The sequence below is a fragment of the Lissotriton helveticus genome, chromosome 6, assembly GCF_964261635.1.
Source record: "Lissotriton helveticus chromosome 6, aLisHel1.1, whole genome shotgun sequence".
In the NCBI taxonomy this organism is placed as follows: Eukaryota; Metazoa; Chordata; class Amphibia; order Caudata; family Salamandridae; genus Lissotriton; species Lissotriton helveticus.
The window spans coordinates 539,061,033-539,088,680 of NC_136067.1; the positions used below are offsets into that span (position 1 = coordinate 539,061,033).

Here is a 27,648-nt window from a genome sequence, read left to right on the forward strand (position 1 = left end):
AGCCACAGCCATATACAAAACATATAACTGCAAAATAGATTATAACCAACACTCTAAACTTATTACTATCTAAATGAGTCTATAATAACATATATAACTCCCTTAATATCTCTATAACACTGTGTATAACTCTTTCAGTGGAATTTGTCACTGCATTCATTACCATCTCAGTAACTCACTCATTCACTGTAAAAGTATTTGACTGGATCTGTAACAGTGTGCAACCGTCCATTACTGGTTATATAACTAACTGTGTGACTGTCTCGGTGGATCTATGACTGGGTGCATGAGTGTCTCAATGGGTCTGTGATTGGTTTCATTAGTCTCGACGTCGAACTGTGACTAGGTGCACGGGTGCCTTAGCCCATTAACAATTGAATATATAACTGTCTGACTTCATCAGACTGCATTTGTGACTGCATACATGAGTGTCTAAGTGGATTTGTGACTGGATGCATTAGTGTTTGTCTAGGTTTGTGAATCGGTTTCTGAACAGATCTTTCAGTGGGTGTGCCAGTGTCTAGGTGGATCTTTTGAGTGTTTGCCTCAGTGTCTGAGTGCCCTCTTACTGAGTGCATCAGTGTCTCAGCGGGTCTGTCAATGTTTTAGTTGGTCTCTCAGTGTGTGCATCATTCTTTGAGTGCATCTCTGAGCCACTGCATCAAAGGGTGTGTCTCTAACTGGGTCTGTGAGTGGATGCATAGGTCTCTCAGTGGATCTGCGAGTATCTAAGTGGGTGCATTGGTTGGTACATGAGTCTTCCAGTGGATCTGTGACTGGATGCATAATCCTGAGTGGATATGTCCGTGGGTGCATGACTGTCTAAGTGCATATGTGAGTTGGTACATCAGTCTCTGACAAGACATATTAATAGCTGCATGACACTTTGAATAAGTCTGTCAGTCTGTACATAAGTCTCTCAATGAATATGTCACTGACTGAACGAGTTTATAACTTAATATGTCAGTAGATAAATGACTATCTCAGTCAGTATGCAGCTGGGTGCATACGTCTCTTAATGGGTCTGTAACTGGCTGCAAATCTCTCTGACCAGGGTCTGAAACAGATGAATGAGTTTCTATGTGGGTATGCAAGCGAGTACATGAGTTTCTGAGTGAGTCTATGAGTGAGTACATGATTCTCTTAGTGGGTCTATGAATGGGTGTGAGTGTTCTACTGGGTCTGTGAGTGGGTGAGTCTGAGTGGGTCTGTGAGTTGGTCCAAGAGTGCCTGAATGGTTCTGTGAGAGCGTGCTTGAGTGTCTGTTTAGAGTGATTCAGTAAAGGGGGTGGTGATGAACAGAGTGCCTGAATTAAGCAGACCACTCTTACCCAGTCCAAAGATCAGGGCTTGATCCATCACCGTTTTTTAGCTCACTGCACCATCCCAGCTCAGAACTTGGCTATATGCAAATTAGTCTGTTCCTGTCCCAGTGCATGATGGGAACAGGGCAAACCAAACTACCAAGCCAATTCTTATACTGGGAAGGAAACAAGCTTCAGGGGACCGGTTTCTGCCATTTCAGGCGTCGTCGGCCCGGCTTGCTTGAATCCTGATGGTGCAATGAGCAAGGGACTCACATCTGAGTATACCCTTCCACGCATATGGTGGACAAAATGATTCAGTAAAGGGGGTGGTGATGAACAGAGTGCCTGAATTAAGCAGACCACTCTTACCCAGTCCAAAGATCAGGGCTTGATCCATCACCGTTTTTTAGCTCACTGCACCATCCCAGCTCAGAACTTGGCTATATGCAAATTAGTCTGTTCCTGTCCCAGTGCATGATGGGAACAGGGCAAACCAAACTACCAAGCCAATTCTTATACTGGGAAGGAAACAAGCTTCCGGGGACCGGTTTCTGCCATTTCAGGCGTCGTCGGCCCGGCTTGCTTGAATCCTGATGGTGCAATGAGCAAGGGACTCACATCTGAGTATACCCTTCCACGCATTTGGTGGACAAAATGATTCAGTAAAGGGGGTGGTGATGAACAGAGTGCCTGAATTAAGCAGACCACTCTTACCCAGTCCAAAGATCAGGGCTTGATCCATAACCGTTTTTTAGCTCACTGCACCATCCCAGCTCAGAACTTGGCTATATGCAAATTAGTCTGTTCCTGTCCCAGTGCATGATGGGAACAGGGCAAACCAAACTACCAAGCCAATTCTTATACTGGGAAGGAAACAAGCTTCCGGGGACCGGTTTCTGCCATTTCAGGCGTCGTCGGCCCGGCTTGCTTGAATCTTGATGGTGAGTGTCTGTTTAGGTCTGGGACTGGGTGCATGAGTCTCTCAGTGGGTGTGTGAGTGGATGCAAAAGTGTCTGAGCGGGTCTGCGAGTGAGTACGTTAAGTGTTTGATTGGGTCAGTCAGTGGGTGTGTGAGTGGGTGCATGAGTCTGACTGAGCCTGTGAGTGGATGCATGAGTCTTGCAGTGGGTCTATGAGTGGAAGCATGAGTGTCTGATTGGGTTTGTGAGTGGGTCATGACTATCTGAATGTGTCGGAGTGGGTGCATAAGTGCCTAGCTGGGTCTGTGAGTGGGTTTAAGAGTCACTAAGTGGGAATGTGATTGTGCGCATGAGTCTTAGTGAGTCTATAAGTGGATGCATGAGTACCTGAATGGGTGAATGAGTATCTGAGTGGGTATGTGACTGGATGTATAAGTGTCTGAGTGAGAAGGTATGTGAAAGGGTGTATAAGTGTCTGAATGAGTTTGTGAGTGCGTACATGAGTCCGAGACAGTGACCGGCGAGCGGATATATATATATATATATATATATATATATATATATATATATATATATATATATATATATATATATATTACCTACTGGCGGTCGCCAGTAGGTATATATAGTTAGGATTTTTTCTCTATGGGATTTTTGAAAATTCTATGTCTAATAACTTTGGCGTTTGTGGACGGAATTGGCTGAAATTTTCAGGAAAATGGAACATTTCGTTTCTGAGCAGCCCCTGAAAATTTGGGGGGGGTTCGTCAAGGGAGGGCCGAGAAAAAAGGGGGGTCCCAAAACGTGTTTTTAACATTGAGTTTTCCATAGGGCGGTTGGCCTCACTTTTAGCCCGAACGGCTGAATGGATTTCCACAAAACTTGCCAAAATTGTAGGGACTGGTAGCCCGATGTGCCTTTGCTAGGTCTCAATATATGTGCTTCAGTGGATTTTGAGAAATTAACGTTCAAAAAAAGATATAAATCTGTAACAGCGGACCGGGCAGCGCTCCGGTTCGCGGACTTTTCGCGGTACGGAGCTTTGTGAAGCGAAGCTGATTGGTTCTCCGGCGTCTGTGAACATTCCAAACAGTCCGTAGCGGCCGCCATCTTGTCTCTCGGTAGGATCGAGAGACAAGAGGAGGCCAAAGCGAAGGGGCAAATGACCATAAGGGGGCATAGTAGATCCTCGCTGACCCCCTAGGTTTGATGTGGAGGTTTTAAAAGGGCCCCGCGGGGCAAAAAAAATAAATAATAATAATAATCGAACGGCTGAATGGATTTGCACGAAACTTGGCAAAATATTAGGGACTGGTAGCCCGATGTGCCTTTGCTAGGTCTCAATATATGTGCTCCAGTGGATTTTGAGAAATTAACGTTCAAAAAAAGATATATATCTGTAACAGCGCTCCGCTTCGCGTACTTTTCGCGTTACGGAGCTTTGCGAAGCTGATTGGTACTCCGGCGTCTGTAAACATTCCAAACAGTCCGTAGCGGCCGCCATCTTGTCTCTCGGTAGGATCGAGAGACAAGAGGAGGCCAAAGCGAAGGGGCAAATGACCATAAGGGGGCATAGTAGATCCTCCCTGACCCCCTAGGTTTGATGTGGAGGTTTTAAAAGGGCCCCGCGGGGCAAAAAAAATAATAATAATAATAATCGAACGGCTGAATGGATTTGCACGAAACTTGGCAAAATTGTAGGGACTGGTAGCTCGATGTGCCTTTGCTAGGTCTCAATATATGTGCTTCAGTGGATTTTGAGAAATTAACGTTCAAAAAAATATATATATCTGTAACAGTGCTCCGCTTCGCGGAGATAAAATTATCTCTGTATTACCTAGCTGTTGCTAACACCAGTTAGCGACCGCTAGTAGGAGATAGCGACCATCTTGGGCCCCACTTTGCATGTCAGTGATATTTATCACTAATGACGTGCAAAGTGGGCATGCCAAGATGTTAGCGACTGGAAACAGTCGCTAACATCGCTATCTCCTATTACCAACTTTTGGAGATATTCGCGCTAAGCGCGAATATCTCCAAAAGCTACCACCTGCCCTGAGCAGTTCTTAGCCATGTTATCCAATGGGAGGTGGATAACATGGCTAAGAGCATTAGCTCGGTAATGCATGAATATCGCTGAGTTTTCAGCGATATTAATGCATTGCGGTCGTTTTTTATGGCATTTGCGATAAACCTTGATAATAGCAAGGTTTATCTGCGATAATTTCTGACGATGCTTAGCGGTAAAAAATTCGTTGCTAAGCATCGTTAGGGATAAATATCGCTTAACTTTGGTAATATGCCCCAACGTCTGTTAACGTTCGATTTGAAGGAAATCAGGAAGTGTTGAAAAACATTGTCTGCGCCATCTTGCCTTTTTTCAAATGCCACACTTTTGTCGTGCACGGCAGCCATTTTAGATGACTTGACCAGACCCACTCTCTGCACGCTGTCGATCCTTAGCATGGCTCCCCACCCTCGCAAGCATCTCCCCCAGGCACTGGTCACCCCCGCTCTCTGTCTTATGCATGGGTAATAAACCTCCCCCCATCTGCGCTGTTCTTCCCTGAGAATCACACCCTGTGCCCGCCCGACACCTCCCTTTCGCCCTATTCACTACCGCACCCTCTGACACTCCTTTTCCTCTGTGTCCGATTGTCCAGGCCGGTCCTAGGCTATCAGCTAGCCCTGCAGATGTAGTTTATGGCCCCAGCTGTAAAGAATCACCCCTCTTCAAAGGAGTTATAGTAGATCAAGGCCCACACTCGATGAGATCCGTCACAGCACACGCGTTCCTACTATCTGAAAACCATCCTGTATTGTGATTGGGGAGGGGACCGAGCCTGAAGCGGAAGATTCCAGGGATGACTCTTTGTACATCAAAGTTTTTACAATTATGTGTCACATTAAAAATATATAGCACTCCAACAAAGTAGTAAGATTATAAAACTTTAATAACTTATAAATATATACAACAAAACAAAAACAGTAAAAACATATAAACATTTTTAGGGAAAAACAACGAAGTAGCGGTCGGCTGTGCGAATAGTCCCAACGCAGCACAACGTCCAGATTTCTGGACGGCACCCAGGTGATGTTGCCTGGGTGCCGCACTGATTTCGGCATCCGGCGTGGGGCGTCGCGGGGGGTGGGTCATCAGTAGCAAACTGTTGTGCGAATAGTTCCAAGGCAGCAGAACGATGGCACCAAGGTGATGTCCAGTAAGTTGCCGCACTGGTTTTGGTATCCTACAATGCTGCTCCGAATAACGGCGTGGGGCGCCCCGGGGGGGGGGGGGGGGGGGGAAAGGCGGCGTGAACGGGCCTCTCCAGGTGGAGTCTCGTCTGTTGTAGTGGGGCGCCCCTTTACCGTTTCAGTTGCCATTCCGTCCGCATTTGGTCCACTGTGTCAAAAGCCGCAATTCAGCTGAGTTGCGCCCACTCTTGCGGTGCAGCGATAGGCGGCTGCCACAGGACTCTCAAAATGGCGGCAGGCTCTTTCCTTTTTGGGCCTGGTCCACTGAAATGGCCCTGGGACACCTTGGAAATCGGACGACTGTCTGCTAGGTCTTGGACCCCATTCTCGAAAGCGTCCCCTCCGCCTTGAGGATTCAACAAAAGTTTTGGGGGCCCCCGACTCCTGCAGACTTCTGGTGGGGAGCGGCTGTCATGATTGCTCGCGGAATGACCACGACGGAGCCACGAGATGGTGGTGCTTTCATGCTGACGCCAGCTTCAGTCTGAAACATCCAGAAACAAGGTGGGGCTTTCATCGTTTGGGGAAAAAAAAAAGTTTTCATCCAATGAAAAGTGTTATTTTTAGGTCATATGATCAAGCCTTCCATCATTAGGAAACCAAAAGTAAAATGAACCAATGAAAAGTTTTATAAACAAGTCACATGACCTGTTATGCGGCATAGGGTATAAAATGCGGAGAAAATACGTTGGCACGTGAGGCGGCGTCAGTAGCGGACCGATGTGCGAATAGGCCGAAGGCAACACAACGCGCCAAGATCCGGATGGCACCGAGGTGGTGTCCAGCAAGTTGCAGCACTGGTGTGGCCATCCTACAATGCTGAAAGTCGGCGTGGGGCGCCCCGTTGGCCTGTGAGTTCGCGTCAGTAGCGGACCGATGTGCGAATAGGCCGAAGGCAGCACAACGCGCCAAGATCCGGATGGCACCGAGGTGGTGTCTAGTAAGTTGCCGCACTGGTGTGACCATCCTACAATGTTGAAAGTCGGCGTGGGGTGCCCCGTTTTGGCACGTGAGGCGGCGTCAGTAGCGGACCGATGTGCGAATAGGCCGAAGGCAACACAACGCGCCAAGTTCCGGATGGCACCGAGGTGGTGTCTAGTAAGTTGCCGCACTGGTGTGGCCACCCTACAATGTTGAAAGTCGGCGTGGGGCGCCCCGTTGGCCTGTGAGATGGCGTCAGTAACGGACCGATGTGCGAATGGGGCCAAAGGCAGCGCAACAATATTTTCGGAATAGAAGACACCACAAGGCGCTGAGATGCCAACATCCGGATGGCACCGAGGTGGTGTCTAGCAAGTTGTGGCACTGGTGTGGCCATCCTACAATGGTAAAAGTCGGCGTGGGGCGCCCTGTTGGCCTGTGAGATGGTGTCAGTAGCGGACCGATGTGCGAATGGGGCCAAAGGCAGCGCAACAATATTTTCTGACTAGAAGACACCACAAGGCGCTGAGATACCAAGATCCGGATGGCACCGAGGTGATGTCTAGCAAGTTGCTGTACTGGTGTGGCCATCCTACAATGCTGAAACTCGACGTGGGGCGCCCCATTAGCCTGTGAGATGGCGTCAGTAGCGGACCGATGTGCGAATGGGGCCAAAACCAGCGCAACAATATTTTCTGAATAGAAGACACCACAAGGCGCTGAGATGCCAAGATCCGGATGGCACCGAAGTGGTGTCTAGTAAGGTGCACTGGTGTGGCCATCCTACAATGCTGAAAGTCGGCGTGGGGCGCCCCGTTGGCCTGTGAGATGGCGGCAGTAGCGGACCGATGTGCGAATGGGGCCAAAGGCAGCGCAACAATATTTTTGGAATAGAAGACACCAGAAGGCGCTGAGATTCGGTTAGCACCGAGGTGGTGTCTAGCAAGCTATGCAGCTGAGTTGCGTGTGCACTTGCGGCGAATAGGTCGAAGGCAGCACAACAATGTTTTCTGAATAGAAGACACCACAAGGCGCTGAGATTCGGTTACCACCGAGGTGGTGTCTAGCAAGTTGCTGCACTGGTGTGGCCATCCTACAATACTGTTCCGAATAACGGCGTGGGGTGCCCGAAGGGGGGGGGGGGAGGCGGCGTGAACGGGCCTTCCTAGGTGGAGGCTCGTCTGCTGTAGTGGGGCGCCCCTTTACCGTTTCAGTTGCCATTCAGCTGAGTTTTGGCCGCTCTTGATGCTACAGCGACAGGCGGCTGCAACAGGACTCTCAAAATGGCGGCCTGTTCTTTGGATTTGGGCCTGGTCCACTAAAATGGCCCTGCGACACCTTAGAACTCGGACGCTCGATTTTTTTTTCCTTTCCTCTACATGCAAAAAAAGGTAAATGCCCGGTACGTTATACGCTTCATCTGCCACGATGTACTCTCCAGAGGAACCGAAAAAAAATATAGTTATGGTAACTATACCATGCATCGTCATATGGAGAGGTGGCACCAATTAATTATAGTGCTGCATAAAAGAGAGATTTGGAGGAGAACCCCCGACCTGCCAGTACATTCATCAAAGAAGTGGCACTGACAGCATCAGAGGCAAGGGAAACGGTCCCAAATATTTAGAAGAACTTTGCAAAGATTAAAATGACATGTTTAGATTGTGGCAAATTAATTTCATGTGGACAGATGAGTGTTACTCTATAAATACAGCATATGAACATCATCATAGTCGATGGTTGGTAGAGACATTTTGACTATATCCTGGACCTGCCCGTCCTCGCCCAAAATGGCGCCGGAATAAATGGGACTCGTAACTCCTTGTTGTGTACTGGTTGCAGAACCTTGAAATCACGAGATACGTATGCAATTTTGAAGCACATGGCGGGCGGGGACGAGAATTGATTGAGTATTTCGACATCCCTATTGATATTAAGTTCTGATGTGTTATTGATTACTGTACTATTGAAAGTTCGAATTAACGTCACGCATGGTACTTGCCCGCAAATGTATATCTAGATAATTTTATTGTAACTGGCCCTGTCGTATTTTAATTATAAAATGTACGTCCACCGATTCCGCAACTGTTAGACACCTTAGTTCTTGCAACCTAATGGCCCGCCCGTTACGTTCCTCTACAGTGTAAATGTCTACTCATCATATACGATTACAGTTTGCTCCGTGGCCGGCCCACGTGGTTATAGGCTCGTATTTGTATAATGAAATTTTCACAATAAAGGTTTTTAAAAGAAAACATGGTAGTAGTATATACATTGGTAAAGTTTTTAATAATAGTCACTGTTTTAGAATCATTAAAAGGCAAGTGAAATAAAGCAGACCAATCACATGAAGGGTAAAAGGTATAATACGCAGGAACGCAGTAAAGATAAATGGTCAAGGGCTGTTGTGTTTTCTACTCCTGCAACATAAAGTGATCGATAAGAATCTCATATTCAGGCGTATCGGCGACTAAGACAGCAGGTCGACCCTCTTTTGCTCAACGGCTCCGTCATGGGACGAAGAAACGCCCTTTTTCTCGAAAAAAGAATATATTTTACTTGCAGGACAGTTGTAAATTTTCCGGGAAAGTACATTAGCCTGGAACATTATAACATATATTTAAGAAAAAATAATGTTCGGAAGTAATAAAAAGCGTAATTTTTAGGTCATATGACCAAGCCTTTCATCATTAGAATAAGAAAAGTAAAATGAACCAATGAAAAGTTTTATTAACAAGTCACATGACCTGTTATGCTTACGGTACGCGCTGCGCGTCGCGCCCCGGATGACTTCCGGATGCGCTAACGCGGCGCGTCATATGACGCATTACGCGACAACGCAGGTCCAGAATATAGTCAAAATGTCTCCACCAACCAGCGGTCGGAACACAACCCCTTTCAGCAGGCTAAATAGTTCTGTTAAATGACAACAGAAGGGACAGGCAACAAGAACCATCAGTCAAAGAGGGGAGGGCTAGTTCTTCTCTACCGGGTTACATTGGGGCGCTACCGGAACTGATCGAATTGGTAGTCTACAGTGTTTCTGGATGTTTCAGACTGAAGCTGGCGTTAGCATGAGAGCACCACCATTTCGTAGCTCCGTCGTGGCCATTCCGCGAGCAATCATGGCAGCCGCTCTTTATCGTTATTTTGGGCGGGGTGGGTGGCGGAGCCGAGCTGTATTGCAGCCATCATGGTGTGGAGTGCAGTTCATTTCACTAGTTTCGTATTTGTCATGAGGGGTTGTTCTTAATGTTTCTATTTTAGCGAGGTCAAAAAGAGATCCCATTAGTGGCCTACTGATTTTGCTCGATTCCTTTTGTTTTTTCTAACGATTTTTCGTTATCTGCAAAGACTAAACAGAGTATTGCGACTCTGTGTTTGTTTGTAAATAGAGAATGAACCAAAGAGAACCAATTCTAAAACAGTAAATGCTTGGATAACAATCAATCAAATGGAGAGAGAAGCAGGCACGACGTATTACAACGGGGGCAAAGGCCTGCGTTAACTACCTTTCACTATCTGCAAAGAGAGAGTACTCCTAATAGAAATGAGGGGGGGGGGGGCAGCATTCAAAGCAGATCAGTGTGCATAAACACGAAAATGTTTTTACTTACCACGTACTTGACATTCGACAGCTTATGATATTTGCTATTAAAAAACCATTGAAATTCACTGAAAAAACCATAGGTTATAGACCATATATAGTTAGGAATTAGCATTTACAAAACCTTGAAAATTCACTGAAAAAACCATAGGTTATAGACCATATATAGTTAGGAATTAGCATTTACAAAACCTTGAAAATTCACTGAAAAAGCCATAGGTTATAGACCATATATCGTTAGGAATTAGCATTTAAAAAACCTTATTTTACCCACACAAAACCATTGAAGTTCCATATATAGTTAGTTGCACTAACTATATATCGCGCACCCGCAATCCACTGCTGATGATGTCACATATTACATCATTCATGACATGGTCAGTGACATCACTGATGACATCACTGATGACATCTCAAATGACATCACTGATGACATCACTGATGACATCTCATTTGACATCAATGACCACATCACTGATGATATAATTCATGTGACAATACAATGCATCTCCTCACATTTTATTATAACCTCTGTTTCACCCAGTGTTAAATACAGAGTATAATTTTTGAAACCATTGACACACCAATACTAGTTACTACATACGCACTCACTGATTCCTACGTCTACACACACCTTCACTCATTCACCCATACAATCATTCATACATACAATCACTCATCTTTACAACACTATCATATGCACTCATACACCTATACAGACACTCACAGTCTGCCACTCATCCATGGAGTTACTCACTCACCTAGTCAGTCATGTAAAGAATCAATGACACTTCCATTTTCTTGTCTATACAGTTAAACATAGAGCACCTTACATTTTCAAACATATACTAACACATACTTACCTTCTTATACAATCATTGATACAAGTACACATTGATCTGCACAGAGTCACACACCTCCCAGCCAGCCACACACACACTCAGTCTCCCATACAAATACTTGGGCAATCAATCAATAACCCATATAGTTACTCATACAGCTACTGATCAACACATGCAGCAGTTTACAGAACAACAGACATAATGATGCACAAATTAAGACAGTTTAGTCAGTAACCCATGCACTCAGTGAGACACATTTAATCACTCACTCATACAGTTAGTCATGCGCCTACTAAATCCTTCGTCCAGACACTTATACATCCACTCATTCTTCAATATGTAAGACATATTTAAACTTTACAGAAACAAAAAATCACTGGATGTTGTTATCAGTCATGTCATCAGTGATGTCATTTGAGATGTCATCAGTGATGTCATCAGTGATGTCACTGACCATGTCATGAATGATGTAATATGTGACATCATCAGCAGTGGATTGCGGGTGCGCGATATATAGTTAGTGCAACTAACTATATATGGAATTTCAATGGTTTTGTGTGGGTAAAATAAGGTTTTTTAAATGCTAATTCCTAACGATATATGGTCCATAACCTATGGTTTTTTCAGTGAATTTTCAAGGTTTTGTAAATGCTAATTCCTAACTATATATGGTCTATAACCTATGGATTTTTCAGTGAATTTTCAAGGTTTTGTAAATGCTAATTCCTAACTATATATGGTCTATAACCTATGGTTTTTTCAATATATATATGTATATATATATATATATATATATCTATATATATATATATATCTATATATATATATATAGATATATATATATATATCAACCATTCCCGGCTGTTCCCAGTCTCTAGTTACGGCGAGTCTGTGCGGGTGCCGGCCACCCTATATAAACAAACAACTCGTTTCTCCCAGTTTCGAAGAAATTGCACAGACTACTCCCGATGCTTCAGTGATTTATTTACACGAAGTCAGCAGCTCCCTACCGACGCGTTTCGCCACTTAAGGCTTGGTCACGTGACGCGTATATATATATGTATATATACAGTCAAACTCAATCCCAAAAGGAAAAAGCAAGGGGAGACAGTTGGAGGCTTTATTCTGCAGTGTATGGCGGATGCATTTCTGGCCATTGATAGCCTTCGTCAGCGCCCAAAGCCTCCTCACGAGATACAGCACCCAGCTGATAGGTCCCGCCCCTTTTGAACCCGTGATGACTGGTCCGCACCGCCCCTCAGTTCGTAAGCCAGCACACCTGTGTAGTACCCAAAAGGTGGAGGGAAACTACAGATCCCAGAGTTCCAAATGTTAGGTTCCTGGAGGTGTTGCTGGGGGGATGAAGCAAAAGTTTTACTCCCTGTGCGTGCGTGCGGGAAGCCAGGTGTGCCCTCACAATTAAAGCAACAAAATGTGATGAATCCTTAACGAGCAGCTTTGCAGTCCACAAAACAGCGCCTCCTCAGCTCCCCTATACCGCTTCAACCAAGACGTCCAGGGATTCCAATAGCAGGGGCTACAGTGACAGTGCACGCAGCCCAGCGCGAGGTTGCAATAACCTAACAACTGCTGAATTTCTTCCCGGGCTCCTTGGCGGGCGCAGGACCATCCAAACAACTTTGGCCACACAAAGAACTGAGAAAGTTCCAGCCAGTAAGGTCCTAGCCCAGAGTGAGGCGGGGGTACTCCGTAGTGCGTCTCTGGCTGACGCATAGAAAGGTGCAGTCAAACTCAATCCCAAAAGGAAAAAGCAAGCAGAGACCCAAGGGGAGACAGTTGGAGGCTTTATTCTGCAGTGTATGGCGGATGCATTTCTGGCCATTGATAGCCTTCGTCAGCGCCCAAAGCCTCCTCACGAGATACAGCACCCAGCTGATAGGTCCCGCCCCTTTTGAACCCGTGATGACTGGTCCGCACCGCCCCTCAGTTCGTAAGCCAGCACACCTGTGTAGTACCTGAAAGGTGGAGGGAAACTACAGGTCCCAGAGTTCCAAATGTTAGGTTCCTGGAGGTGTTGCTGGGGGGATGAAGCAAAAGTTTTACTCCCTGTGCGTGCGTGCGGGAAGCCAGGTGTGCCCTCACAATTAAAGCAACAAAATGTGATGAATCCTTAACGAGCAGCTTTGCAGTCCACAAAACAGCGCCTCCTCAGCTCCCCTATACCGCTTCAACCAAGACGTCCAGGGATTCCAATAGCAGGGGCTACAGTGAGAGTGCACGCAGCCCAGCGCGAGGTTGCAATAACCTAACAACTGCTGAATTTCTTCCCGGGCTCCTTGGCGGGCGCAGGACCATCCAAACAACTTTGGCCACACAAAGAACTGAGAAAGTTCCAGCCAGTAAGGTCCTAGCCCAGAGTGAGGCGGGGGTACTCCGTAGTGCGTCTCTGGCTGACGCATAGAAATGTGCAGTCAAACTCAATCCCAAAAGGAAAAAGCAAGCAGAGACCCAAGGGGAGACAGTTGGAGGCTTTATTCTGCAGTGTATGGCGGATGCATTTCTATATATATATATATATATATTTTGGTGTCTGTCACAATACACTGGTTGACACTGACGAAGCCTTAACGGTGAAACGCGTCTGTCGAGGGGGCATGGGGGTCTGCCAATAAACCACCTTTTGGAAAATCGACTCTGAGTGCTGTCTACTTTCGTTTAAGTAAACGAGTGTGTGGCAACAATATATATATATATTTGCATTGTTGGTGCGATATTCGATACGTCCCGTCACAGTACACGGGGCCGCACAGGCGATTGCGGCATTGTCGCAGATACCGCGGACGTTTACATTTTATTTATTTTGCACACATAACTGTTATGTTGGGTATATGTTGTTCACTCCTTACCGTAGTTGCTCTTGACAGTGTACTGCCTTGTCAATTACTTTAAACACAAGTACTTGCACACTTGCAAATTGATATGTGCACACATTTATGTGTAGCCACACTCAGACCACCACATGCTCATATAATCATATGAACACTCACAAATTAACATACATCTAACCGCTCATTGTCTCTCAGACGCACACACATCCACCCCTGAACATTCAGAAACCCATACAACAAGAAATGCACACGCACATCAAACATGTTTGCAAGTAAAACTGCAAAAATAAACCAGCATATATTCTCACATACAATGAATTGCGCATACATTATATAAAAATTAACACCAACCCAGTCAACACACACATAATTAAAAACACTTGCATAATTAAACAAGCAAAACATACAAAAATGTTCTGTGTAGAATCACACAACCACACTGTTACCCATATAGAATGTCACGTGTACAACATATGCAGACACAGATATATGTAAAACTACACAAGCACACACAATAGCATTAACACAGATTGCCTTACATCCGTGTGTTTTAGAATATTCACAATGGTTCATAAATTTGTATTCCGGCACATCCTCAATTTTTGCAAATTATAATAGTTAATGCTTCTGTGGACTGGGCCTTTCTACAAACTGAAGAGCCAAGAACTGTAAATCACGGTAATTGATTTACACGTAACGTGTATTGAAGACCTTTAGTGACAACATGTGAAATGACTTGTAATGACGCACGCTATTATCGTCAGTGATTTTAACTTTTAGATTGGTTTGCTAGGAGCCGTTATAACAACTGAACCATGCATCAATGAAATTTATATTTGGACCATTTCCTTTAACATTCTGACCATTCTGATGTGTGTGCAACTGCAATACATACTACTACAAGATAAAGGGTCTTTGCATCAGTGATTTACTTGTTTGGATACATCCTGAGCTAAACCTTCTTGTTATCAATTGCAAATGCTATCATCTGTGAAATCTTTGTAGTCCCTATATTTCTGACAAGTAGCTTTTGTCCACAGATACCCCTTTGGAGCTTGTGAGCTCGGTACAGTGACCATGTTCTCTTCATCAAGAATCTGGCTACAAATGTATTTGAGATCCATAGAGTAAGATTGTGTTTTGGTGGCATCCTTCAAAACAATATCAAAATATGTGGATGAGCTCCTCATCTGCTGATTTGACATTCTGTCAGTGCCCATACATTTTGACTTCATTATTTACTGGGAAAAAAACTTTTTAGGGCCACCCTTAAACTGTTAAAGGCCAAAGAGTAAAAAAGATTGTTACTAGACTTGACACTTCAGGGAAAAATACATTGCAGGAAGGATTTGCTAAGTTAAGTAATTTAATATTCCAATGCAACCCTAGCTTGACTGATGTATAGTAATGATCTTTTGTAGGTTATGAAATGTTAAGATGTGGGGAGTGTCAATGATCGCAATAGGTCCAGCGTCTTTCTGTAACACCAGGGCTGGAACAGCTGGGTGTAGTGGTAGTACAACATATATGTCTGTGTTTTTTTTGGAATGTGTCTGACTGTAAAATGCACTTCAGATAATGATTTTTTTTGCTGCTTATTTCCACATTAAAAATATTGTTCTAGCAAGAAACGTGGATAGAATGCCCCTGACAACTTCTAGATTTTTATTTTTTATTTTCCCCAGATCCTCTAGGAGTGCTGTAGGCCACCTTATTCCTGTCTTATTGATTGTAACATTCACTAATCTTAATCGGTGTGTGAAGGAAATATATGGCGTACCTCTAATGTATGTACAGTATCTACTTTTCTACGCTAGATAACTAAGAAAATATATCGGCACTGAATTTTGTCAGTTTATTTATTTTATAAATCTTTTTATTGTGCATTTTTCAAATGAAAACCAGAACATTAGTATAATGCAATTAATCATTAATCAGAGTCTTACTTTGGTTCATAAGAAGTCGCATGTACAAAAACAGGGAATCCATATCAAACTTAATTTTTGTCGAAAAGACTGCACTCATACCATGTGCCACATTCTTACCATTATACCTTTACCTTGGCCTCCAGATCTGTAGATGTTTTTTAGTTTAGCCTCACACTCTATATATTTTCTCTGTAGCTGTTGGTCAATGGACCATTCCCCTGAGCTACTCGTGCAGTGTCAGGCCTCTTTTTTTCTTCCAAGTTTGAATAATGTCCATTTTAGCCAACAACTTTCTTACCCCTATTTGTGTGCTGGCACCCATGGATCCCTCTCAGCCATCCAAGATACAGAGACAGGCCATTTTAGGGTTAGAAATCAAAGAGTGTCTGAGCAGTCTGGATTAATATCCAATGTGGAGTAATTACCTGACGTTTCCGTATGATGTGCATGAAAGTACCTTTCGTATGATTACAATGGACACAGCCAGTTTCTAGGAACTCTACCATTTGCAGTAACCTGGTTCGGTGTAATTGAGTCCTGTGGAAAAAATGAAGATGTATTAGTTGAAGTTCTGTGCATGCAGCCAAAGTGGAGGCCATCCGAGCGACTGTCTATTCTTTCTCTTCTTGCACCCCTACATCATTCCCCCATTTGGCCCGTAGATCAGCAAAACATTGGGCGTAGTGATGCTAAGTGAACTATATAGTCTAGAAATCGCTTTTATCTCTAGTATCTCCATCATTATTTTAGCCACTAGGGGGCATCATTCAGGCACCTATGCTATCTTATCTTATACAGTTCTACTGCATGGAAGATTTGCTGAGTGCAGATTAGTTTAACAGTTGCTCATACAACTCAATATGATTAGATTCTCAAACATCATCATCCAGCTTCGAAATCCCTATGAGATCCCAGGTTTGGAAACCATCCAGATGCATGACTGGATTAGCGAAGAGCCCCGCCAGAGAGGAGACTTCCTTAATATGGTTCTCTGCCAACTGATCTGCATTACAGCATTGGGCCAGCATTGCATTGGCAGCCTGATAATGTGGAAAAGTAAGTGGAGAATAAGTGACCTATGAAAAAATGTATCCATGCCGATTGGCTCTAGTAATTGCAACTCTAGTCTGATTCCAGGTCTTCCCTATCACCAAAAAGCCAATCATTGAGTGGAACTAGGTGGGAAGCCTATACTATGACTGAATGTTGGATGTTCCCAGGCTGCTGTCCTAATAATGCCTCGTGCATGTCAATAAAAAGACTTGCAGAGTACCCCCCATTCAGTAAAAAAAAAAAGTTTCAGTGTGAAATAATTGGGGCAGTAGAAGTAATGGGAAAGTTTGTAGTGTTTGTAGGAATCGGGGTCATCGGGGACATCATCTTAAAGAGCGGTCTGCACACCATGATAGTCAGTGGCATGATAGTCAGTGGCAAGAAAGCCTATCCCTCCAGGCATATATAAGTAATGGGGTTATGTTTATGTCCCTTCCTGTGTCTGCCTCTCTCATAATCCACATTCCTAAGTTTTTAAAAAGGTGGACTGCTACTTCAGTACGGAGATGATTCAAAGAATTTGACGCCCCTTGTGTACCCCACAGTTTACCTGTAGTCCAGATTGCATCACTGTTGAGTTGTAGCATCTGAGTTACTGGTGAGAGAGAGAATGGAGTACTGGATATTCAGCAAATGTTGTCTGCATTGAGCAAAACCCTGTCCTTGTGCTCATTTCTCCTGAGGAAAGCCTTGAGCTATGCGTATCCACCTTGCCAAAGGTTTTATTTTTAATGCAAATAGGAGGGGGAGAGCAAACACCCCTGTTCTATGCCACGTTCTGTTGTAAAGAGTGGGAATAGCACACCATTTACCCTAACCTAAGTGGAATATAGTGCAACCACATATTGCCTATAAAGAGGACCAAAGGCTAGCTTCTGTAGTATCAGGTGTAGAAAAGGCAAATAAACTGTGTTGAAGGCTTTTTCAAAGTTGACTGATATCAAGGCAGCACTTCCTGATGTTCGTTGGCTCTCAGCCAGCCTAACGTGTAGGCGTCTGAGTCTGTGGCGGGTGCTGCGACACGGCATAAAGCCATTTCGATCACAGTGAATGTGAATACATACCGCCTTAGAAATCTAGTCACTAGGAACTCTGCTACCACCTTCCTTTCACTATTTGAAAGTGATATTGGTCGATATGAACTACATTAATTTGGGAGTTAGCCTGCTGTTAATATCCAGGAAATAGTTTCTCCACACATGTGGTAGGAAAAGATCCTACAGTGAGGGCCTCATTGAACAATGTGAGCAAGTGTTGCATCATAAGCGATGCATACGTCTTGAGGAATTCAGTTGTGCCAGGGGCCTTGCTTAACCGCATGCGTGCGGGCGGAATTCCGCCCGTACGCTGGGTTTTTTAAAATCGCACTTTACGTGACGAGCTGGGCTCGTCATGAGCGTGCGAGGAGGCTACCTCATGACGAGCCCAGCTCGTCATCAGCGTCGAAGGGGTTAAGGACAAGTCCTATATTCCCTGCAGCATTTTCCTGTGGTGTGATGGGTAGATCCGACTCCGTCTGTCGTAATCAGAGAAAGTGAGGAGGCGGATATCCTTAAGTAATGGGAGATCTAACTCCATTTGCTGATAGCACATCTTACGTATAGGCATTTGTAGTACTTAGTGAAGGTCTTGGCAATCCTTACACTGCCTGTAATCAGTTACTTGAAACTTTCTGTTTAGTATCTCTAGAATGTTCCTTGCCTCAACCTCTCTATTGTACAGCCAATGCAGCAGCCGTGTCGCTGGAGGTTTTGGGTGAATGACCTAGGAGTGTTTCCTCTCCACACTTCTTACTACTCACAATTGCGATTGAACACCTTATCTGTAATTAATCAATCAGGGTTTTTATAAAGCGTGCTACTCAACCGTGAGGGTCTCATGGCGCGGGGGGAGGGGAGTGGGAGTGGGGGGGGAGGTGCAGCTCCAGCCAGTCGAGGAGCCAGGTCTTGAGGTTCTTCCTGAAGACATGCAGGGTAGGGGAGCGTCTGATGTTGACTAGGAGCTTGTTCCAGGCCTTGGCTGCGATGTAGGAGAAGGCTCTACCGCCTGCTCTGTTTCTGTGGATGCGGGGGGTCTCTGCCAGGGCGGGGTCGGCGGAGCGGAGGTTCCTCTTGGGTACGTGGAAAGAGACTCTCTCGTTGAGGTATTTGGGTCCGATGTTGTGGAGGGATTTGTAGGCATGGGTGAGCAGTTTAAAGGTTAAGCTCTTCTTGACGGGGAGCCAGTGGAGGTCTCGTAGGTGTTGGGTCATGTGTTCGTGCAGTGGGGTCCGGAGGACGAGCCTGGCTGCGGTGTTCTGGATGGTTTGGAGCTTGTATAGGGGAGTTCTGTTAATTCCAGCATAGAGGGTGTTGCCGTAGTCCAGTCTGCTGGTTATGAGTGCGTGGGTGACGGTTTTCCTACCTAGGTGGGGGAACCATTTGAAGGTCTTGCAGAGGATGCAAAGTCACTTGAAACTGGTGGAGGCAACCGAGTTGATGTGGCGGGTCATGGTGAGTGAGGAGTCTAGGATGATGCAGAGGTTCCGTGCATGGTCAGTAGGGGTGAGTGGACTACCGAGGGCGGAGTGCCTCCAGTTGTTTTCCCAGGCGGAGGTGGAAGGTCCGAGGATGAGGACCTCTGTCTTCTCTGAGTTGAGCTTCAGGCAGATATTTTTCACCAGACTGCGACGTTCTTCATTCCTTCCTGGAAGCAGAGTCTGGTGTCTTCAGGGTTTTTTGTGAAGGAGAGAATGACCTGTGTGTCGTCAGCGTATGACACCATGCTGAGCCCATGCTGTCTGACGATGGCGACGAGGGGGGCCATGTAGATGTTGAATAGTGTTGGGCTGAGCAATGATCCTTGGGGTACTTCGCTGTTGATCTCTGTGGGTTCGGAGAGGAAGGGAGGGAGTCTGATTCACTGTATTCTGCCAGAGAGAAAGGATTGGATCCAGTTGAGGGCGGGTCCCCTCAACTGATCCGGCAGTCTGAATTGGGCACTGGGCCATGATGGTCAGAAACCCTGAAGGATAAAATATCACTTTATGATTACTATCATCTGTTTAAGAAACCCCTTGGGCCAGCGTTTAGGACTGAAGGTCAATTGGTCTAAGAGGAGGACTGACCCTCTATACCCAGAGGACAGATACAGAGACTGGATAGCTGAAAATGGGATCTGAGTAAGCACACTGAGAATAAGGTATCTAGGGATCCACCTTACACATGTAGAAGATGTAGCTTGAGCTGGTAATATCGCCCCTCTACTGGTCGGTGTCCATAGAGACATGCTAGTCTGGATTTCTTTTCCTCTATCAATGATGGGGTGGATTGCATTTGTGAAAATGAATACGCTTCCAAAATCCTGTACTTAGTAAAAAACGACCCTTTCATTCTCAGTGGCTTCTTGTCACTACTGAAACCTCAGGTCTTACTACAGGGCTGCACACTTACTTAATGTGAACAACTGAATTCAATCCACGCTTGTGTGATCCATAATGGGGATAGCACCCCAATGCAAGTGCTGTATGGAGATTCACTGGAACGTCCATGGAACTCCCTTCCTGAACTCCCCAGCAGCAAAAGTAGTTATAGAAACATAGAAGGCCTCTAACGAACACATTGGATGGAATGGAAGCCTCGCTGACCAAACCCTTCTGTGGACAGGTACCACTTTCCTGGACTGGAGTTGATTGCCATTGAGACCTTCAGGGGCTGGGACCAACTGGGGATTTCTGTACTGTGAGACATAGCATCAGGAGGCATATTAAACCGCTGTGTAGAAATCAAGGTGGAATTTTGGGTTATTTCAAACTCTGTTTTCTAGATATTTCCTACTTAGGGATGCAATTAGGCCCTGAGTTCAGTCCCCTTGAGGCAAAACTGATTATGTCTCCTCTTCTCACACTCAGGGAAGTCTCCTGACTATATTGAACCTTGATCATTAACTCTCTAATATTTTCAGTACGCTTGGAGAAAACTGTGAGGCAGACACTAGCCACCTCAAAGCTGAGGAATGGATGTTTGACCTCATGGCCTTGCGGGAAGCGGCAATCATGAGCAAGCTTCATCTTATACAGTACAAGTACCTATGTAGAATCTACCTGACCCCCGAAAGATTGTGGCAGTTCCAGAGAGGTTCTGGCCCTGAAAGTTTTAGATGCTGGGCCCCAGTAGGAGATTTTCTTCACATTGCCTGTGCTTGCCCAGTCCATTGGTCCTTCTAGGTAGGTCTTTACCATAAATTTCAAGCTATTTTAAAACCGAAAATTGGTTTAGATCCAGAGATAGCCCTGCTAAATATCCTGGAGGGTGTTGGTTTCACAAACGCTGAGAAGACTCTCTTAATATTAGGACTAACTGGGAAGAGAGACACCACACAGAGCTGGGGGAAACGAACACCCCCAAGTTGTTGTAGTGTGGAAACATAGCATTGATTGGTGTTGCAGTCTCAAGATCCTGATATGAGTCCATGGGCTGTCCACATAAGCATAGTAAAATCTGTAGTGGTTGGGAAGTATACGATACAGCAGATCTCTAATAACAACAAAGTCTTAATTACAAAAGACAATACTTATGAGGTGGTCATAACACACACGCTCATATTTGACATGTATCCTTTTTGCTTGGCTAACGGGAATTAGGATCCTGCTGATATTAGTTAATAATGCTCTGAGAAGTGCCTAGTGATTCTTTATGGTTTTTCTCCTGTTTTTCAGATAAAGCTCTATAAAGAAAATTATTAAAAAAATAAAATAATATCCAGGCGCTTGGCGGAATACAACACCTGCACTACATACCAACTGTCTGACCAAAAGATTATGCTCTTGTCACTGAAAGGTATTTACCAAATTGTTACTACCACCAAAATGTGAAGTAGCTCAAGAAAGTTCATATATTTTGTCAAAACCTGGTGATGCCGATGCATGCGGCCACATGTTCCCAGGAAAGACCAAAACCAACATTGACTGGCACACCTGTGCATAGATGTGAAGAATCGCTGGAATCACCTCCCCACACAACAGCAAGATCCTGTTGTAGTTTTCTAAGCAGAGCTCGCACACCTTGAGATCATTCTTCACCCCCCTTAGATAGTTTGGTAAAATGTAATCTGTGCTGTAATCTCTTGATTGGCCTTAATTCCAGCTGTTGTTGCTGTGAGCGTTAATGTCATCTGCTCCAAACATTTTACCCACGCCCCCATCTTCAACGTCCCCCCACACTGTTCTAGCCCGCTTAGCCATCTTGCCCTTTGCCCTCAACTCTTCCCCTACTCATCCCAGGAAGCTCATACCCTTCCCCGAGCTTCTTTCCACTACCTCCTATTGTATTGTATTGTACTGTAATTGCATTTATATAGCGCTTATCCTATGTTTCTCCTTTCCAGGACCGTAGCTTGAGTGCCTAGTGGGTCCCCACCTGCATCCCATTTCCAAGTTTCTTCCTCCTGTTTTCATTTATTTATTACTTTATTCATCTCTAGGAGTGAACTTCCCTGGTCGCCAAGTGGCTCCAACCTTCCGCCCCCAACTTCCATCTCTAGTGCTAAGCTACCTTCATGGTGGCCCAGTAATTGCCTGTCCCTTTTCAAACACCCTCGAGGTCCAGCAACATTTGACACTCCACCTTCCAAACCGTTAATCTCCATCCCTCACTAGTGCACTAGCCTCCTAGACCCCAGAGGGCCTTACACTGTTCTTAGCACAGGCTGCAACCACACCGGGAAGTAGCAGAGAGGAGGTGTGCCTGAGAGTGTGTTCTTTCCCATTGTATGAAAATCCGAGATCGCCGCATCCACCAGTGGTTGTTTGAAGCAGGTCATGTGCCCAACACAATATCAGACAATGACGAGATGATCATGGGATCTCGTTGACTTTCCCAGCCTCACTGCGCCTGCATGTCTGCACAAAATCCCCCTGGGATGTATGTCGTGCCGGGTGGAGCATTTTCGCTGCTCTCCAAGTAAGTTAGGCTAAACAAATTGGATTCTCAAATTGTTGTCTGTCCTGCGACAAACATCCTTATGCTCCTGGATACTATCTTCTTGTGCGTGGAGAGATTCAAGCCTTGGCCTCTGGGGGTGCAGGGCAGTGCTCAGCCATTAGACCACATGAGCTTCTCTTTACCCAAGCACAGTGAAGGCACTCGCTATTGCTCACGCCACTAACTAGTCTTTGGCCTGCCAATGAATGGTTCAAGTGTGTAAATTCGGCTTTCTGTACACAGTCCCTGGAACTACCTTGGAGAGCTCTGTCACTAGTTGGAATAAATGGCATACTGCACCTAAAAGTGCTCCTTCAATCCCCACTATGTTTTATTTGTTTACTAACCCTTCACAAATAGTCTATTGTTTTGCTGATCTCACAGCCCCCTACACACTGCTCAGATGCAGCCTCACATCTATACAGAGGTGATGAGTGGGGAATTATGTATTTGGCAAGGGATACCTTTACTTACTTGAACATGTCCTTTCCTAACCTACCATGACTTAGAAAGTATGCATTCTAAATGTCGTTAGCCATGATACTGGTAACATATGTGGTGGGCTCATCTAAAATGTGCTTCATAGGGGCTTTTTGGTTGACCCACAGCTCCTATATGTACCTATAATGTGTATTGTTGATAGTGTGCATAACCTCTGGGGAAACAGCTACAGCAAACTAGCTCTGGCATTGAAGCGAACTATATGACATTGAAGGGATCTATATTTGGGCACAGGTAAAGTTCTGTCATTCACAGTGAGGGTAGTCAGTGGCTCAATTTGTCTGACTCCTTGCCGCAAGCTTTATGCTGTGGTCGGCGAAAATAAAATGTGATTGAAATCTGAATAGACAAGTGAGTGAAGAGGGCTGACTGAGAGATAGATAACGAAATCCTCAAAATATATAATTATATATAATATATTATATATATTTGTTTGCTAAGAAGGATATGACAGTAGCAGGCAGCGTTCAAGACTATTTGGGTGTAAAGACATTATATTTACTGCCTATGCTGGTCAAAAAGCCACACTGTTGCATCTTTTTTTTTTTTTTACAGAGTTTTATATAGCGCGAACTTGACCCGAATCGGGTATCCGAGCTCTTTACATAGCACCAGTTGCATTACATGAGGGCACATTCATTTTTGTTAGGCACGGGGAGATTAAGTGATTTGCCCAGAATCACAGGATGTTCAGCGTCATTGCATAGGCTAGAAGCCAGTTCCCCAGATTCAAGGTTGACCGCCCTAGCCGTTAGGCCAACTCCTCTCCCCAAAACACAGTGGGTGGTTCATCACATATTTAGAGTTCATGCTTCAGGTGGAGGTAGCGGGGGAAGGTCAGACCAATAACAACGTCCATTCAGTAATTTAGACCCTTTCACTAGGATTCTCTATCATAGTACATCTTAAGGTGTCTCCTACGTTACACAAAATACAGCGACACGTTTCAGCCATTACACTTTCAGGCCTCTTCAGGACCAATGGAAGACAAGTACTTTACCACTAAATGAAGGGTTTCCACTGCTGACTAGACCGCCCGAGCTAAGCTCAGGCGATGTGTTTAGACGTGCTTTGGTCTATCTCTGGTTGGGCAGCAGTGGTAAAGGAGTTGTGATGTTTGAGGTCTGCGGAAGGCTTTGGCCTGGGCCAGTAATATGATCTATGGCCTCCGTTGTAGTTTGTTTCTGTCAAATATTGACCAAAGTGCAATTGTTTTTGAGTTAAGCGGTTTTAAAAGAAACATGCAAAAATAACGTGGTCGCAGATAGATCTTTTGGGTTATAGAACCGGATTTCTTGTCACGCCTTCAAGGGCTGTCCGAGGCCATTATCACTAAGGTTTGTGGTACGAGTAGACTGGTTAAGGAAGCACCTTTGAATACATCAGGTAATGGTCCTGGTGCGTCAAAGCTTCCATTAGACCTTTAAATGCCCACAATGGTGCTTTCTGTGGAATTAGACTGCAGTCCTATTTTATGTATGAAATCATTACCTCCCTGTAGCAATAGTTTGAAAGCTTGGAGCTAATCAACACTCACAAGCTGTGCATCATTCCATTATCTAGTAATTGTGTCCAGAAAAACATGCAGAAAAATTAGACTTTTCGCTTTTGGGGCATCGTTCATAGAAAGACTCCTAACATCAGTCGTAATCCCACATTGTGTGACTTCCAATTTAAGATTCTCTTTCAAGAAAAACTATTTCCATTATTCTCATCAGTTGCTAACAAGGTCTGCATTCTGGCTCGTAATGCGTCTGGGCTAAGAGACAATGGCTCACATGCCAACATATTAGAATCAAAAGCCCTAATGAGGTTATGGGCGAGAAACAAGGGGTACTTTAGTTAAATCTGGTTGGAACAAGACTAGTCATCACAGTCTGTTTTAATGGAGAATTCCATGTAGCTTTTTTTTAGGACTGAAGTTTCCCACTCTGGTGGTCTCCGTCTCCATCTCCCAACAGTCCTTTTAAAAATACATGTTGAGGACTCAGGGAGAGTGAACCACCTCAACTAAAAATATATTTATGGGCCACATTTAGAAGCTGGTGCCTCCTCGAATGACGAGATAGTTGCTTGCCAGACTATGTTTCCCACCCCACACATCACATTAAAGGGGCAGTCGCATTCCCTGCAACAAGTGCTCTTCCTCTTAAAAGCACAAGTCACACCGGAAGTACCACCTTAAAAAGATGGACACCTCCAGGAGCGCTATAGTCGCCTACCTGCTGGATTATATGATGAAAGGCTAAAGGGAAGTCCTTAGAGGAGAAATGCCACTTATTGGAAGAAACGAAACGGTTGAGAAAAAGAGCATTATTTGGTCTTTTGGGGAATTCCAGACAATGTGTGTGGTTGTATGCAACATCAGAAACATAATAAAGGATAGGAAACATGATTCAATTAACTGAGTGATATAAAAAAAAAGTGGCAAATAATAATGTCTCTATTTTATGGTCCTTTTCAGCCCTGTTTCAGGTCTGCATCAGAGAGTTTCCAAAACTTAATTTAAGCTGACATTTTGAGGTTTTATTCTGTTTTTTTTTAGGTCTCGGTCTGCGTAGGCTGCGCTTGCGCAGTCTCGCCGGCGAGATCTTATGTTGCTTAGTGTGGAGATTAAACCCGCCCCTCTTCTCCATTGGCTGGCTTCCTAAACGGAGGCCAGCCATTGGAGGAGAGGGGCGTCTTTTCATTTAAGCAACCGCTAGGGATAAAAATGAGCAGATGTGCGGGCCCCGTCCTTTGCAGACTCGGGGGTGTGTTTTTTAGGTTCTTTCTCTCTCTGACGTCCTCATTCCGAAACACGCCCCCCATCACACTGCCTGCACGCCTAAGTCTGCTCTCTAATTGGTTGACAACTACCAAATAAACACTACCATTCGTGTTCCTTATTAACCAATGAGGGGGGCGACTGGCGCGTGCAGTCAGCGTGAGCAGACAGCAGGCGGATAGAAGCACTTCTCAGAAGCGTGTTTGTACTGGGCGGGGAGGGAGGGAGGCAGGAGAAAGAAAAACACGCCCCCCAGTCTGCAAAGGACGGGGCCCGCAAATCTGCTAATTTTTATCCCTAGCGGGTGCCCACACCGCCAGGGACCTTGCCGCTACTCCGATACCCCTAGTGGGTGCCCACCACGCCAGGGACTTTGCCTTAAAGAGGGTGCCTACCCCTCATTTTGCCCCGATAAACTCACCGCCGCTGGCCCAGGAATCCCCGGCAGGGCTGCTGCTGTCATCACGAGGCGCCGCGCTGGGATTGGTCCCAGCCGTGGGCGTTGCCTCGCAACGAAGAGGAAGTTGCCGGTGAAAGCGAGGACGGGAGCCTACCCTGCCTCCCAGGACGTCCCGGCACCGGAGAGGAGAAGCCAGGCCAGAGTCTGCGGGGCTCCCATGAGCGGGAGAGAGCCCCGCCCGAAGAGGAGTGTCCCAGGAGGCTAAGAAGCCGTCCCGCGCCTTGCTGGTCTCCCGTGTGGAGCGGGAGACCAGAGATGCCCCCGCCCGCTGAGAGAAGCTGTGTAGCACCGGGGGGAGAGGTCCCGCAGGTGCCAGCAGCCCGGTGAGAAGCCCCACACAGCCCGCAACCCAGGAGCGAGACGCCGCCCAGGAGACCGGCAACACAGGAAAGCCCGGTGAGTGGGGCTCGTTGGCGATGGGGTGGTAACCTGGCGAGCTATGAGGAGGCGCTCCGAGGAAGAGCCAATGTGAGCGCAGGTGTCTGCGGCCCCCCGAAAGACTGGGCGGCTTGGGCGACCCTGAGTGCAAGAACGAGGAGACACAGGGAGGCAGCCGGCAACCGCATTGGGCAGCGTTAGCCCTGGGCTAAGGAAGGGAGAGAACGCTGGCGAAGCTGTGAAGAGAAGTGGCGCCGGTGGGTGATGTGAGCACGCTGCTGGAGAGGGGACTGGGTGTGCAGAACAGGTTTGAGAATTCGCCTCACTGACTACTCCACAGTAATGCTGTAGCGGTGGATTGTAATTGTGAACGTTTTTCTTGCCTCTGATCCCTGGTTGTTATCGTTTTTCTTGCCTCTGTTCCCTGGTTATGCTTGCTTTTCTTGCCTCTGCCCCCTGGTTGTGCTCGCTTCTTTCCTCTGCCCCCTGGTTTGTGCTCGCTTTTCTTGTCTCTGCCCCCTGGTTGTGCTCGTTTTTCTTTCCTCTGTTCCCTGGTTGTGCTTGCTTTTCTTGCATCTGTTCCCTAGTTGTGCTCGCTTTTCTTGCCTCTGTTCCCTTGTTGTGATCGCTTTTCTTTCCTCTGTTCCCTGGTTGTGCTCGTTTTTCTTGCCTCTGCCCCCTGGTTGTGCTCGCTTTTCTTGCCTCTGTTTCCTGGTTGTGCTTGCTTTTCTTGCCTCTGCCCCCTGGTTGTGCTCGCTTTTCTTGCCTCTGCCCCCTGGTTGTGCTCGCTTTTCTTGCCTCTGTTCCCTGGTTGTGCTCGCTTTTCTTGCATCTGTTCCCTGGTTGTGCTCGCTTTTCTTGCCTCTGTTCCCTGGTTGTGATCGTTTTTCTTTCCTCTGT

At 45.7% G+C, this 27,648-nt stretch overlaps 1 protein-coding gene across 2 annotated transcripts in view; it reads left to right on the top strand.

Moving 5' to 3' along the window:
* The window catches only part of PHF3 (PHD finger protein 3), a 716,139-nt gene that overhangs the window by 95,036 nt on the left and 593,455 nt on the right, over positions 1–27,648 (top strand). Inside the window, exon 2 of one of the 2 annotated variants that reach the window (XM_078648002.1) lies at positions 21,379–21,499. The exons of the other annotated variant lie outside the window; for it this stretch is intronic. Coding sequence (XP_078504128.1) covers positions 21,481–21,499 — 19 coding nt within the window. The 5' untranslated portion in view covers positions 21,379–21,480. The remainder of the gene's footprint in view (positions 1–21,378; positions 21,500–27,648) is intronic. 2 annotated transcript variants of the gene reach the window in all.